Raw genomic sequence first — 17,012 nt, 5'->3', positions numbered from 1 at the left:
GATTACCCTGGTGGGCCACATGTGGCCCGTGGGTCGCAGGTTGCCCACCACTGATCCAGAGGGTTAAGAGATGTGAAAAAGATGGAGAGTTTAAGAAATGATTGGAGAAGACAAGCAAGTTTTCCTCGAGGGCTGCCCAGTTCTATCTTCTCATGCCAGACTTCTCAACTCTTATTCATGGCAGACAGGTAGAAACACCACCAGACTCAGATGCTGGTAGTGTTACTCTCCGATAAAATATTCAAAAGGAATTGCTGTAGGCACAACAGAAGGAAGATGTCAAGGTTCCTTCCCCACTCTGAACTCTTGGGTACAGATGTACTAAGTTGTGGGGACCTGCATGAAAGACCCTCTAAGCTTATTCTTACCAGCTTAGGTTAAACGCTGCCACCACCAAAGTGTTACACAAAGAAAAGGGGAAGTGCCCACTTGGAAACGTCTCCCTCCCAAAGTATCCCCCCAAGCACTACACCCCCTTTTCTGGGGAAGGCTTGATAAAAATCCTCACCAATTTGCATAGGTGAACACAGACCCAAACCCTTGGATCTTAAGAACAATGAAAAAGCAATCAGGTTCTTAAAAGAGAATTTTAATTAAAGAAAAAGTAAAAGAATCACCTCTGTAAAATCAGGATGGTAAATACCTTACAGGGTAAGCAGATTCAAAACATAGAGAATCCCTCTAGGCAAAACCTTAAGTTACAAAAAGACACAAAAACAGGAATATACATTCCATCCAGCACAACTTATTTTATCAGCCATTTAAACAAAACAGAATCTAACGCATATCTAACTAGATTGCTTACTAACTCTTGACAGGAATTCTGACCTGCATTCCTGCTCTGGTCCCGGCAAAAGCATCACACAGACAGAGAAAACCCTTTTTTTGCCCCCCTCCAGCTTTGAAAGTATCTTGTCTCCTCATTGGTCATTTTGGTCAGGTGCCAGCGAGGTTATCTTAGCTTCTTAACCTTTTACAGGTGAAAGGGTTTTTCCTCTGGCCAGGAGGGATTTAAAGGTGTTTACCCTTCCCTTTATATTTATGACAGAAGACATGCAAAATTATTCAAGGATTTGCTTAGACTGGCCTTAACTATGTTTAATAATACCAGTCTAATGCAGCAGATGTCCAACAGGAGAGGGTTCACTCAGTCTTGGATGTGACCTGCATCAAACCCCTTTCCCTAGATTAGTAATGTAGGCCCCCTACCTTAGTACATAGTTCCAGGGCACAAAATGACCAGCAGACCTAACCACTTATACATTCCAGTGCATAGCTTTTCCCCACTCGCCCACAGATACTCTCTCTCACATGTGTGTTTAGAGCTTAGCTCCTCCATCATCCAGCAGTGCCCCTACCAGCCCCTTGTATTTAGCCCTTTTGAAATCCCTGGAAGGATTAACTCTCCATGTTCTCACAACCACACCACATTTGGAAGGCTGCATACTCAACCATCCTATGCTAGTTGGCTTTTTAACTAACTTTCCTTAAAAGACTAGCCACCTCATGCTGCTGAGTTAGAAGTTGCAACAGCGCTGTTAAGAAGAGAGAAGAAAATTGATAATAGACTCTTGTACAGAGCAAACCAGCATAAATACAGAAACCAGCAACCTAATGCAAATTTTAACCACAATAATGGCAACAAGAGCATCATACAACTCCCTTCTCCCTACTTTACTCTTCCTACAGTCATGCAACCTTCCCAACCCTGTAACAGCAATGAGAACAACGTCCTATGCTAATGCGTAAATGAGGGGGCACCTGGATGTGAATTTCACAAGATTCCTGCCTTAGGCCAGCTCATGTGTCCTTTTTACCTAATTACCATCTGTAGCACTGTCTGGTCGGGGGTGGCAGCCACTGAAGGCACCATCGTGGCCTTGTCCCCCCTTTTGTATAGATTCCAGTCTCTTACCACTAACCCCACTGAGACCAGCTAGTCAATCATGTTGACCTACACGGAATAGTCAGTTGAGGTAGTGGTGCCAAGCCCCTCTCTCTGTCCTTGCTCCTCAAGGGTGATGGTGACACAATGTTCCTCTTTTCTCTCTCCCTCTCTCCCCTCCTACTTCCCCCCCACTACCCACACTGGCCTACAGAAGCAATTTGCTAATTGAAGGACTTGGTTGGAATGCCTATCCTGGACTTGAAAAGGTTAAAGCAGTCTGGAAAGAGTAAACCTGGTCAGTCATGCCAGTTATTGCCCCAGAGAATTACCTGGCATTCATTGATTTACTGTTGTTTATCTTTACCCATTATGCTTGGGCCTCAAAAGGAACAGAACCTGTAGTTCTAGATAGCAACCTGCATTTCTGTTACCGGGATCTCCATTCAGAATCTCATCAGTTGCTAGAGTATTTACAAAATTCATGGCAATTGTTTTTTTTCTTTCTTCAGTGAGGACTGTGAAACAAGCTAAGTGACACTTTTAAGTTCAGCATTTTTGAGATGTGTGACTATCAGGGGTCATGTTCACATAACACAAAGATTTTCCTTAAGTTTTGTGAAAAAATTCATATTCATAACAGCAATCATGGAAAGTTGCAACCCGAAAGGAAATTTGTTTTAGAAGGTTATTAGCAACTGAAAAAGAATAGAAAGCTGATACTGACCTTGACTATCGTGTTCACTGATACAGAATGCTGATACTTGAATGTTACCTCAACTTCAAATGAATGTTAATGTTTGTGTTTGTAACTAACAAAGCATTGCCAGTTCTTCACCATATTTATTTGCTTGTATGATGTATCCACATCCCCTGCTCTTTGTTTTGGCTTTACTTTTGGAAGGTATTTAGGACAGGGATTGTCTGTCTTGTATTTGTACGGTGCCTGGCACAATTGGGCACCAGTCCTGATCAAGGTCTTTGGGTACTAACAAACTATAAATATTAATTATTATACTACTACTACCTGAAAATACTGACAGTGGATTCTCTCTTCTGTTGCTCTGCTCTTATTAATGGTTCATTATCTGATACTGAATTTCTGTATGTGTTCCAGAACTTTATTACTTTAGTGTAAGTAAACTTCTGCAACATCTTCAGTGTGTCATTTTCCCATCCCTCCGAAGGAAAGAAAAAATCAATAGAATTGTAATTTTATCTGCAGTTGAATGAGTTCTAAAATGCTGAGAGCTTGAATTCAAGCTCCTCATTTATTTATTTAATTAATTTTTTAGAATGCTTTATAAGCAGTCAGACTCTTGTCATACTAGCAGTTTATCCATGCAAGAGACCCAGTTTCAGGAGCAACCTCAGCATTCCAACTACCTGGGTCAGTTAAGACCAGGGTATTGCTGAAGTGACTTATTTGGTCTTCTTTGGGTGATGTGCCACTGCTGATCTCCTGTAAATTATATTGGTGTGTGTGTCCCAACCTCCAAGTTGAGGAAAATGTACTGAAGAAGCTTCTGCATGGAGAATATTTTTGAGCATTTTTGCTAGCCCATGTGATACTGCCAGAAAATGGAAAGCTGAGGTAGCTCAAGCTCATGCAAGTTTCAGCTTCCTTATCAATATATATTCTGCTACAAGTTTTTGTTGTTATGGAGTGAAGTTAGGCTGTCTTTTAACTACCCACACATCACAGTTTTGGCTATATTTACACTTCTATTAAACTGTTAGATAAAACACAGTACTCAGGATGCCAGTAGAGTTTCAGTTAAATTTTTTTTAAAAAGTTGGGCACATCTGGTGCTTATCAAAAGTTTATTCTAATTTGAATATTTTAGTTGACTGCTCCAAAGTTTTGATATTTTTCAGTCTGAGTACAATGTACCCAGGGAAAAATACTAAGTTGGCAATGTGTTTACTTCTAGATGTTTGGCCACTGATTCTTGACCAGAAGATATCGCCTTGCATCAGAAAGTTTACATGCTCTGTATTTCCTTAGGTGGTGAGCTACATGAGTTATGTTCTACCCTTTAATTTGGGAGAATAGCATAGAGATTTATACAAACTCAATACTAGAGGTAAGTGAAAGGGGTGAATTACATTTTAGAAGAATTTAGTGGATTTTCCATCTTTTTAGAGTAATCTGCTCTCAGCTATGTCCTAATTTCACCAAAATAAACAAACTCAGTTTGTGATTGTATTCATTTTGGTTAAAAGTGGAGGTAGTGTAGTAGTCATTTTAGGAATTCCTTTATGGGGTTGGACAGTAAAAGTTAGGGAGTAGGGCAAGGTGAGAGATCAGTATTGACAACTCAAGAGATCAAAAATAATGAATCAAACCCTAAAAAATCTTGAGTGGCCCAAAAAATGAGTTTTTAATCCAGTCATATTTTTAATCGTTTTCTTGACTTTTTAACTCTCCTCTATGCCTCTGCCAGTGTTTGTGATAGCTTCAGGTTGAAAAGTCAACTTTTAATGCACACAAAAGTGCATGCCTATCCTTGGCTGCTCAGAAGCAGATTCCACTCACCCTCTTTACACCCCTGAAATAGGGGAACTGCCATCCATTTTCTATTACTGTCTTGACACAGCAGCAATACTTCTGACTCCTTCTGCCCTGGGACTTCACTACTTGGGATTCAGTGGTGCCACTTCCCGGAGTTCCCACTACCTACTTCTCTGCTGCCCCAAGACCCTCTCTCTGGTATGGGTCCATACGAGAAGGTAGGGCAGGTGCATGTCCTCAGCCCCAAGGCTCTTGCACAGACCTCTGCTTATGTGCCCAGCCTCAAAACTTGTGGGATTGGAGGAGCTTCTAGTGGGATCGCAAGAGCTGCTCCTCCAGGCTCTAAAATCTTGTGACTCATTATCAGTTCACGAGAACTGGCTTTCTCAGCTGCTCAGAGAGGCCTCCTCTTACCCACCACTGCTCCCAGGCTGTTCTTCACAATCCCTGAGTCCTGTTCAGCTCCCTGAACCATAGAGTGGCAGCTATTATCATGACTTCAGTTTCACTAAAAGCAGTGGGAGGTTACAGCCAACTTTATTAAGGGCAGCCTCACTTCCACATGCAGATAGATGGTAGGGAAATGGCAGCCATCTTTCTGGCTTCAGACCCACTGACAGTAGTAGGAGATGGTGGTCATTTGGGATAAGGGAAAATTCATGAGTTGGCACCTTTCATCAATTTTTCATGAGACAGGTGAAAAACAAAAGAAAACACCCCAAAATCATTAGAGTCCTCAAAGGAAACCTGAAAAAGATGTGCCTGGGAAATTAAATTCATAACTGTTAATGCTAAAAGCCACAGACTTATCAGAGACAATGGTTTTATGGCTGTGACTCTCTGTACCTTGGGGGAACATGCAGCACCCCCATGTTCATCCTTATAAAATGATTGTGTGGTATCCAATGCAAAGTTTGTCATGTCAGGTGTCTTCAGAAGGCTCATGATGCACTGAGCATTGTTGTTATAGTGATGTTATAGTAATTGTTATAGTAATATGTGACAAAGTTCCTCCTCTGCCTTGGTGGGTTCTGCGCTTATTGGTGGATTTGCTCGCCTCAGAGGTTCATGGCAGCCATCAGTTTGGCCACTTTTGCTAGTGGCTCAAACCTGCCATTCACTCAGCTAACCTCATCACTGGCCAGCATAGGGAAATGGAAGGAGAACAATCCCCGCAGTCTCTGCTGATCCACCTAGTGGGTCAGGGGACAGGCCAGGGACCTTCCCCTCTGGTGGGACCCACAGTCCAGGACAACTCCTCCTGTACCCAGTTGGGAGTATGGGGGGAACCCAGGCCCGCCCTCTACTCTGGGTTCCAGCCCAGGGCCCTGTGGATCACAGCTGTCTACAGTGTTTCTTGCAACAGCTGTGTGACAGCTACAACTCCCTGGGCTACTTCTCCATGGCCTCCTCCCAACACTTCTTTATCATCATGACAGGACCTTCTTCCTGATGCCAGATAGAGTTTGTACTCCTCAGTCCTCCAGCAGCACTCCCTCTCACTCTCAGCTCCTTGTGCGCCCCTTAGTGACTGAAGTGACGTCCTTTTTAAACCAGGTGCCCTGATTAGCCTGCCTGTCTTAATTGATTCTAGCAGCTTCTTAATTGGCTCCAGGTATCCTAATTAGCCTGCCTGCCTTAATTGGTTCCAGCAAGCTCCTAATTGTTCTGGAACCACCCCTGTTACTTACCCAGGGAAAAAGGACCTGCTTAATCTGGAGCTAATATATCTGCCTTCTATCACTTTCCTGTAGCCATCTGGCTTGACCCTGTCACAAATGTTATAGATTGTAATTTCATGTATATAGTTATGAGGCTGAAAATGTGTCCTCATGGCTTGAAACAGGCCCAGGCAAAACTCACCAAGAGCAGAGGGGCAGTTCACACCCCATCAGGGCACGTGTGGGACAAACCCAGCCCAGCCTCACAAGAACAAAGGACACTGACCTCAGCAGCAACAAAGGATCTGTTGGACTCTCTAATGAGTCACGCCCCTTTGGTCAGTTTGGGACTACGATGAGATAATGCTCACCTGACTCTGAAGGGAGATGGAGGGAGGCGTAGCCAAGAGGGAAGAAAGAACATGATAAATGGGAGAAACGTTTGCCATGCTCTTCCTCTCTCTCGCACCTGCATCTACAGACACCACACCTAGCGACTGAAGCACTGATCAAAGGGGAGAGCCTGGCTGAAGGGCAGCCAGCCAGCCTGTGGTGAGAAGCATCTAAGTTTGTAAGGGCACTGAAAGTGTTAAGATCAGCTTAGAATGCGTTTTGCTTTTATTTCATTTGACCAAATCTGACTTGTGCTTTGACTTACAATCACTTAAAATCTATCTTTGTAGTTAATAAAATTTGTTTCTTTATTCTACCTGAAGAAGTGTGTTTGGTTTCAAGTGTGTCTGAGACTCCTCTTGGGATAACAAGCCTGGTACATATCAATTTCTTTGTTAAATTGATGAACTCTCATAAGCTTGTAGTGTCCAGGGGGCATAACTGGACACTGCAAGATGGAGGTTCCTAGCGTTGTGTCTGGGACTGGAGATATTGTCTAGTGTCATTTGGTTGTGCAATCCAAGGAGCAGCTTACATGCCAGAGGCTGTGTGTGAACAGCCCAGAAGTGGGGGTTCTCACAACAGAGCAGGGTAAGGCTGGCTCCCAGAGTCAAGAATTGGAGTGACCTAGCAGATCACCAGTCCAAATAACACCAGGGGAATGTCACAATGGCCCATTACAACAACTTGTAACACATCTGCTGCCTACCAACCCTACATTAACACTTTTGCAGTTGTAGGACAATTGCTCACTTCATTTTAACTGGTCTTCCACAACGTGTATTGTGACCCTTACGCTTAACAATCTGTCCCACCTACTATTTAACCTGAGTACTTTGATATCCTTCACCAGAAATGAAGAAGAGCTCTGTGAAGCTTGAAAGCTTTTCTCTTCCACCAACAGAAGTTGGTCCAATAAAATTGCCTCACCCACCTTGTTTCTCTCATATCCTGTGAACAACTTGGCTACAAGAACACTGCAAACAGCAAATCTGGAGGTCCACAATGATATTTTTACAGATTCACATTCCAACACAGAGCTGTAGTCCGATTTATTTTTAGGAATAATGTTTGGTACAGATAGAAAGAATGTACACAAAGAAAACTGAAGTTACGCAAATAGGGAAGGTGGAAAAGGAGCTGTTGACTTACATTTCAAGAGAGAAGCTGAAGCAGAAGAAAGGATTTGCATACTTGGAAAGTATCAATCAGAGAGAGACCTGGAGAACGTGCACCCAGTGTGCCTGGGCGGCAGAGAAAAAGGTGGCAGGAGTACTGTGGGACTGGCAATTCAGTAACAAACTGAAAGGAAAAGTGTCTGCTGCGTGTGTCTGCTGTAAAATTTGACAACAGTGGGTCTTGCAGCGGTGGAAGGAAAGAAGATACAGGTAATAGAAAACAACATATTGAGGAAAATGGAAGGCAAGTGAAGTGTAGGTTGAATGTGCCTGGAAGAAATGACAGGGAAGATGAACTTGGGACTCTAAGTGAGAGGCTGGAGAGTGCATGTCTGAGGTGGGCTGGACATGTGAGAAAATGGGAGAAGAGCGATGAGTAAAGAAAACCTGGGGGCGGGTTGGAGGAGACAGCAAGAGTGGACATGGGAGACAGAGGGTACAAGAAAAGTTTGAGGAGAAAAGGACTGAAACTCCAAGATCTGTGAACCCATGCCATGGACTGACAGGAGTGGCAAAGAATCATGGGCACCTTGGACACCATGTAAACGAGAAAAAGAGTCAAGAAGTTGAAGTGAAGTTCAGTATATGTCGACTGATACAGAATTAAAATGTTCGAGCAATCCTCAAAGCAACACACAGGCTTTAGCAACTGTGTCCTCTGTGCATATTTAGGGCAGGGGTGGGCAAACTACAGCCCGCGGGCCGGATCCGGCCCCTCAGGGCTTTAGATCCGGCCCGCAGGATTGCCCCCCATGGTGCCGCAGGCCCTGCGCCGATCTCAGAAGCGGCCAGCACAATGTCCCTGCGGCCCGGGGGGAGGGGAGGGCAGGGCAGGGCAGAGGGCTTCATGTGTTGCTCTTACCTCCAGGCACCGCCCCTCGCAGCTCCCATGGGCCAGGAATGGGGAATCACGGCCAGTGGGAGCTTCGGGGAAGGTACCTGGAGGCACGGCAAGGGCAGCGCGTGGAGCCCTGTGCTTCCTCTCCTCCAGGGGCTGCTCAGGGACGCGGTTCCAGCCGCTTCCCGGAGCAGGCAGGCAGGGAGCCTGCGCTGGCCCCTGTGCATGCCGCTGCCACCCCGGAGCCGCTTTAGGTAAGCAGTGCTGGGCTGGAGCCCGAACCCCTCCTGCACCCACCCACAGCTCCCTGCCTGCACCTCTCACCCCTCCTGCACCCCAGCCCCCTGCCCTGAGCCCCCTGCCACACCCCCGTGCACCCCAACCCCCTGCCCTGAGCCTCCTGCCGCACCCCGTGCACCCCAACCCCCTTCCCTGAGCTCCCTGCTGCACCTTGCACCTTCGTGCACCCCAAGCCCCTGCCCTGAGCCCCCTGCCGCACCACTCCTGCACCCCAACCCCCCCAGCCCCCCCGCCCCGGCCCTGCATACAATTTCCCCACCTAGATGTGGCCGTCGGCCCAAATGTTTGCCCACCCCTAGTTTAGGGGCTAAATTATATTATTGTTAATGAGCATTTTAGGGTATATGACTGTGCTTATAATACTTACTAAGCTGTGACATTGTCCATGTAATCAGCCAAGACTGTGAAGGAAACTTCTATCTCTGTTAAATGAAGTTTTTAAAAAACCCTGCTTGCAACCATGTATAGTAAGAAGGCTTGAAAATTGACAGTGTGAAGTTAATTTAGCTAAAATGTATATTTAGCTATGATACAGTAAACCATTTCAATTTCTTTAAACTTTTTTTCTCAGATAACCATTTTTTAAAAATCCAATGAATTGGATCAGTAAGGAAGAACAAACTAGCACAGTGGAATAGATAAATCAAATTTAGGCATGGTAGTTTATTGAATCTAAATTGTGCCCGGTTGGCCCAAGAGGTATATAAGCAATCCATCTTGTGCTGATAATGGAGGTTCTTGAAATCCACCTGATGTTTGCATTATTAAATTTCAGTCTAATGAGCTCTGCTAATACATATTGAAGATGGTTGTAAGGAGTAGAATGTGAATCTGAGCGGGATAATTTGAAAGAAACATAAGCTGAGCATTTTACATGACTCAAGGGGTATAACTACAATTATACATATAATCAAAATTGAATTTAAATAGAATTTCTCTTATCCGTGTCCTTCTACCAGGGAAAATAAAGTGTAAATGAAGTAAAAGTCTTTAGCGTTGGTAGTGGTTTGTTTTTATTATCTAATTTAATAGATTCTTGCAATGATATTCGCTGGCAGAAAAGTTTTAATATTTCATTACTTTAAATGTAGTCTAGGTGTGTATAAAAGCTTATAAATGGAAACATGTCTGTGTAATTGCTTTTATCATTTCATAACACTAGTATTTAAGTTGTATATTTTTAAGAAGATGTAGCAGACTGTGAAGAGACATCAGACTTTGAAAAATATAATCTTGTGGCATTCATTTTCTGAATACCCACTGCTTACGCTGAACGTTATATTCGTAAATTATAGGTTGATTCAATAGGCAATAGAAATAGTACCTGAAAAACTGAATAAACATTTATTGTTCTATACCACAGTTTACAGTAGCTTTATTGTACAGGAAAGTCTGGTCTGAAGTCTTATTCCTGTTAGTTTGGGTTCCTTTTCTTCTGACAAGGCAGTACTTTTAAAAACTTAATATTTCATCAAGTATAATGCTATTAGAGACTTATTCTCACTTAGTTCAGTCATCAGGCAGTGAGATGGCAATAAAAGAGAATGGCTCCTTTGAGACATTAATGCTTTGGAATAAATGATGTGCTAGAACAGAAATTTAATTAATTTACAGAGTATATTGATAGTCCCTTGTTACTGTGCTGTATATTTTTAATCTTCTTTAACATCTGTAGTAAAGTGTTTGAAAACCCCTGCAGTTGAGCAACTAGTAGGTAATTAAGTAATAAGGGAAGAGGCTTCTAGAGGGAAAAAGATTCTTTTTAGAGGATGCTGTCATAACATGAATAAAGTACTGCTGCTGTGATTTGCAATGAAAAAAATATATTACCTAATTTGATACTGTGACATAGATAGTCCAGACCTCCTATATTTTAAATCTTAAATGCAGCTCTGAATATTGGAAATATGGCTTTTCCTTCAAAAGAAATCTTAGTTTATTTCCTATATTAGTAAATTAGTTGGTTTTTTTAAAAATATTCTGCCACTGTGTCATTTCCTTTCACCTTACAAATTGTCAGTTATGATACGGATTAACAGTACTGGTCTTGTAAATAAAAAAAAAAAAAATTAAAGGCCAAATTCTGCTTCAAATGCACATTGACTTTAATGGGAGCTGCAGAAATTAATCTGAAAGTGAACTTCAGCCCTCGGGAGGGTTTTGTTTTATTATACAAATGTAATTAAAACAAGTATAAATAACTCATTATAGGTATTTTTTATTTTTAGCGAAAGCAGATGAAGCATTGAAGGCTAAAGAAAGAAGCGAAGAAGAAGCGAAAAAGAGAAAGGAAGAAGGTAATGCAGTTTTTTATTTATCAGCAAGATACAGTTTTTATTAAACTGGCAATAATAATTCCATAAGGAACAGGTTCCTTTGAGGTTCTCATATTTTCTCTAGGGTTGGACCACATCTTAATAGGGGGTATGTCATGGTCAGTCGTCCTCCAATTCACAGTCACACAGAGCACCTCCACCTCTCAGTCACAACCATATAATATTCCTGTGGCAACTACAGCGATTGCAGGGAATTATTTAATGATTTTTTTAAAGCTGTCTTTAAAGCAACTTGGTATTTGGTAACAAGCAGAAGAGCTAATACCATGTGACCAGTCAGCTCTCTGAGGCAGAGACCACAGTTAGAGAAGTCATTGCAGTCAATTAACATAAAACAGTAACATTGTTTATCTGAGAATATATTGTACGACTAACATAAGATGTCCAATCATTAGTCTAAGTCACTTGTGCAGTTACTCTGTACTATGTCATGATAGTAATCCCTCCAATGCAGTGGTAGCTCTGTGCACTGAATACTTTCAGGATGAAGGCCTTTTCCATTGCACTACCAGTGGTAGACTACCAATGGGAATCTGTACAAGGTTTGCAGGATCAGGTTCAAAACAAATGTACTTTGATTGTGTCTCTTTTCATTATTTGGTGATACATCAAGTTCTGTGACAAAGTCAACCTGAACTTATATAAAGGAACCTTAAGTGGTATTCCACACTTCAACTTTGATGGGGTATCCCCATTTCTCAGAGAAAATTAATAGCAAAAATCTATCTCCTGTGGTTCCAATTAAAATGAGCTACTAAAGTGTCTGCAGCATATATTACTTTTATGTTGATTTAAGTATAAAATATATACCAAAGGATTTTACTTTTCTGAAACTGTCAGCTTATTTGTTTTTGACATCATCACTTATCTTGAAACCTGATCCTCAATTTTTGAAAGATGCTGCTGTTTAAGAAATTATTATTTAAAAAAATTAAAGCATCAGTATATGCTTTTTGCTGGATGTTTTATTATTATTTTCCAATACCATAAAGGTGACTTCTGAGTTGTGACAGATTTTTGACTATACACAGTACATTTTAAGTATATTTCAAGGTGGATATCTGATCTAAGGGGGAGTGTGTGTGTGTGTGTCTGTATGTATGTATATGTATATACATATATGTACATACATATATATTTTCCTAGGCTAGCCTTTGATCATCTAGTGCCCTCTGCAAATCATAATTTGGTGCCTACAGGTAGGTAGTATTCTAGTTGCCAAAGGGGTTGTGTTTGAGACAGACTGTCCTAGAATCAGTGGTGTACACAGGCTGAAAACTTAGGATAAGAGAGCCTTTCATTGAAGTATTGGAATGTGGTTAGTTCACAGCAAGGTATAGTGGCAAGGCTCTGGCAAAGAACTGTTCGAAGGCAGTGGCATCACTACTATAGCTAATCTGAAAAGAGATAAGGGGAAGGAAGAACTGGGTTAGGAAAGGGTTGAATGTGAAGTTTGGGGAGGTGGCTGGGATCAGAGAGTGACTGGAGGAGAGGGAGCTCCTGTCTAACTAATATCAACAATAGAAGCTTTTGTGGATAGAGCTGCACCAGTGGTGAATTATACATCCTAACTTTCCTAGCCGTAGATAAGTCCCGTCTATCTTGACTCATCTCCAAATGCTTCATTTCGTTATCCTTCCATGTCCCAGGCTCTCAACCTCAGTTTACTCTGACTTCCCTCTTCATGCCCTCATACCCAGTCTCTTTCTAAGTGCAGTCTCACCTGCCTTGTTTAATGTCACCCACACCCACCCTTTCCAGGCTGTCTCCTCTACTGAAGTCATTGTGCACTCCCTGGTTTTTCTCTAGTTTTGACTACTGTAACCACCTCTTCTCTGCCTCTTTACACCTCTTTCCCCCCACTCCAGTCTATCTAAAATGTCACTGCTAAATTCATCTTTCTCTCCTATCACTACAAGCACATTCAAAACCCCTCCTTGACTCCATTCATTTTCTTCCTTTCTTTTAACACAGTGAATTAAAGCTCTTTGTCTTTCCCTTAAAGCCCCTAGAAACTTCGGCTCCCATTTACCTCTGTTCTTATCGCCTTTAAGAAACTGGAGACTATTCCTAGAAAGGAGACCGCACAATAGAAGGTGCACAGTGGAGAGTATGAAAGAGATGAGGCGAGCATAAACTTCTTGGTTTAATGATCTGTTTGGGGGTTTTTTAATGTAAAATGAATGCTAAGCTTTTTTCACTTCAAAGTGTACTGGGCACTCATTACATCTGAAGGAAATCTTTTTCTTTTATGTTAATTTTCTAATTATTTTATCCAGATACACTGGGTGAGCTTGTTATAAAAGAGACAAATCTACTCTCCCAATATTTAAATATAACTAATGCCCATTGTATCCAAATGGGATGAAGCTCAGGATGTAGCCAGTAAAAGGTATCACCACCTCTATATCAGCACATTCAGGCACTTTTGAAGCGAGTAACAATAATGCTTCCTTCAGCCTTTCCAGTGCTCAACTGTGTTTGGCAGGCATCTGGGTGCTTTTTTTTTTTTTTTTAAGTTTTACCTTCACTTGAAACATCTAAATTGGGGGCATTTTAAAAGTGTCTTAAGTGAAAGTAAAACTCACCAGTGCTTCATGGACAACCAAACTTCAAAGCAAAATACTGCTGCCTCTTGCTTGGCCTCCCAGCTCAACAGTACGCTGCAGGTGGCTATTCCACTTTGAAGTCTATGGTTTTTATTTAAGCAGCTATATCAGAAATGTATTAAACTCTCAGTGTGGCATGTTAAATAGATACTTAGATGTGAAAGTGCAGACTGGCTGTCTGCAGAACATTGATAAACCAGGAAGCTGAGCAAGTGTCTCTGCTTGGAATGGTAACATTTCACACCCACTTTGCATTGGCATAAATGGGCATGTGAGGTGCAAAACAATGGAGGATCAGGTCTTGTGACTTTAATGTTTTTTACTGGAAATAATAAAAAGAATTTAAAATCCTATCAGAATAAAAAGATTGCTCAGTATTTTGATTTGAGGGCAACAAAGAGCAAAACATTATAAACAGTTTTCAGAGTAGCAGCCATGTTAGTCTGTATTCGCAAAAAGAAAAGGAGTACTTGTGGCACCTTAGAGACTAACCAATTTATTTGAGCATAAGCTTTCGTGAGCTACAGCTCACTTCATCGGATGCATTCAGTGGAAAATACAGTGGGGACATTTATATACAACATATATAAAACAGCGTGACTGTATGTAAATAATGGCCAATACAAGTGCATGGGCTAGACTTAGACAACTATCTGTAAAAAGAAAAGGAGTACTTGTGGCACCTTATGGACTAACAAATTTATTTGAGCATAAGCATCCGATGAAGTGAGCTGTAGCTCATGAAAGCTTATGCTCAGATAAATTTGTTAGTCTCTAAGGTGCCACAAGTACTCCTTTTCTTTTTGCGAATACAGACTACACGGCTGCTACTCTGACAACTATCTGTGATGACTTTCAGTGGGAGGTAGGCACCAAATTGCCATCTATGCCTTTGAAAATCTCCCCTTGAGAAAATGTCACCTTTTAAATTTCTGAAATAAATAGATTAGATAGATCACCATGTGAGATTCTGGGTAGATTAAAAAGTGTTGATTTTAACCTATAAAACCCCAGTTGGTCCAGGCCTAGCCTACCTGAGAGATTGCCTCTATCCCCAAAATACGTTGCCACAATTGCAGTCAGCAGAGACAGTGATGCTAGATCTCCCTTGATTTAATAGAGAAAGAGCTGCTGACAGAGCATTTTTCATAAGGGCCCTATCACTCTGGAATGTCCTTCCTCCCATGGCACAGAATAGCCCCGATTTGACGACTCTCAGGGGACCCTGCAGGATCCATTTGTTTTTCCTGGCATTTGACGAGAGGAAAGTGGATTGAGGTATTACCCAATGTATGGGGGTCATAGTAATCTGGAAACACAAAATTAGTAGAAGAAAGTTTTCAAAATTTTGCCTTGTAGTTGGCATTCTTGTGGTAGTATAAGTCTCTGCCATGTGCCAGCTCAAGTTCAAGTAATGTCTCTTCCTCTCATGCAAGGTGGGACTGAAAACCTCTTTGAAACTTTCCTCAGGATGATTCAGGTGTAGAGTCAGTGGACCCTGTGGGGTGTGAATACAGCTTTGACCAGGAGGTTGGTTGGACACTATAATTTTAGTAAAGTAGTAGCAAGTCTTTCAGCTCGTATAGTGGCATGGAAATAGATAACTTTTTCTACCTTCTTCATCAACGTTTAAAGACTATGAGCCAAGCTGGTAAAAAAATGGTTTCCTCCAATTAGGTTCCTAAAACCATATTTAGGTGCCTTAATAAGTAACCTGATATTCAAAAGTGCTGAACACCCAGCAGTTCCCACTATAGTTAATGGGAGCTGTTGGGTGTACTCAGAAATTTTTAATATCATGCCACTTATTTAGGTACTTAAACATGAATTTAGGAGTCTAAAGTTAAACACCCATGTTTAAAAGCATGGTCCCAGTAAAGTCCAAATCAACAACCTATTGCTAAAAGGATGGATGAATATTACTCTCTTTTTGAAGGGGGGGAAAAAAAACACACCAACCACAAGAGCAGGTGTTATGCACACAGTGCTCTGTTAACAAATAGGATTTGTGTTTGAAACTCCTGCTCAGTGCTTTGAATATTTACCTTTTGGTGACCTGTACCTACACTGCTGCTGTTATATACTTCATTCGTTACACTAGAGCATTCTTGAAAATAAGGAAAGAATATCACAGTTCCAGATGATTTATATAACCAGCCACCTGGGATTGCTCTATGGTTGATCCTGAACCGAGAATAAATGAACAACAGTGTGCAGTCATGCAAGGCGTATTACTAGAGAAGAGCTAGAATGTGTCATACTGAACTGTATATTTCCATTAGTCTGTCTAAATTAACATAATGCTTTATTTAGAATTCTCTAATGAGTTATATAGTGATACTTTTTATCTACCTGTAATCATGTTGCCCTGGGGATAATGCTTTAGTAAACATCTGATTTTTCTGACAAGGGGATTCCTTCCAAATCCTCCAAAATTAAGTTACACAATTAAGTTAAGTTGCTGGGTTAAAGTTTTGTGTAGATTCAAAGGAGGCTTCACATTAGACCAGTTTCCCTAGCAAACACTGTTTTTCAGTGTTGAATGTTCAATGATTTTAGACAGTCATCTTCAAGAACTGAATTGATCGAATTCACCTGAGGATAGTAGTGAATGAGAAATGAAGAGATCTTGCCCAACATCCAGAAGTTCTGAAACAACGTTAGAATCAGTTCTAAGTTGCAAAAAGTTCTAAATTGGAATCTCTTCAGAGATGGAAGAAATACTTAGGAAAATATCCTTAATGTCTCAAGTTTGGATTTCATGTTTTTGTGATTTTCTTCATCATAAGAGGGTAATTTTTTATGCACAAGATCACTTTCATTTAAAGAAATCCAGACTTCTGATTGAGCAGTAGGTCTTCCAATCCGCATAAGCTCAGAATCCTACTAGTTCCAGCAGCAGCTATCATAGCCGTTAAAGTTTTCAACAGATTTTAAAGTATGATGCAAAATTGCAGTCTTCTCTTTTTTTATCCCCCTTCAATGAGGGGCTTGGATTAGATTGTAACATATTGGTTGCTGCCTTGTTTGCCAGAATCTTAGCATTCATCTTTTTAAAAAAGTCCCCAGGCCTTATGATGGCCTTAAAAATGTGAACTTGGACATTGCTGCATCAGTTACTCTGACTCTGCAGAGATTCTGAAACAATAGAAGGTGTGAAATGTCTCTAACATGGTAACTCAGGGCTTGTCTATATGGGGACACTCAGAGAAATTCATTCAAATTAACTAATGGTGTGAATTTAAAGCACATTAGTTAAACTGCATTAAATCCCTGTGTGGACACTCTCATTCAGAT

General features: G+C 41.3%; 1 protein-coding gene across 2 annotated transcripts in view; it reads left to right on the top strand.

The window, feature by feature from the left end:
• RSRC1 (arginine and serine rich coiled-coil 1) overlaps positions 1-17,012 on the top strand; it is a 348,720-nt gene that overhangs the window by 267,659 nt on the left and 64,049 nt on the right. For both annotated transcript variants that reach the window (XM_037908129.2, XM_037908127.2), the window contains one exon: positions 10,999-11,067. In XM_037908129.2, the coding sequence (XP_037764057.1) occupies positions 10,999-11,067 (69 nt within the window). The remainder of the gene's footprint in view (positions 1-10,998; positions 11,068-17,012) is intronic.

This window comes from Chelonia mydas, chromosome 9 (genome assembly GCF_015237465.2).
Source record: "Chelonia mydas isolate rCheMyd1 chromosome 9, rCheMyd1.pri.v2, whole genome shotgun sequence".
NCBI classification, from domain to species: domain Eukaryota; kingdom Metazoa; phylum Chordata; order Testudines; family Cheloniidae; genus Chelonia; species Chelonia mydas.
Note: the sequence above shows the minus strand (reverse complement) of the source record. Positions and strands in the feature narration are given on the sequence as shown.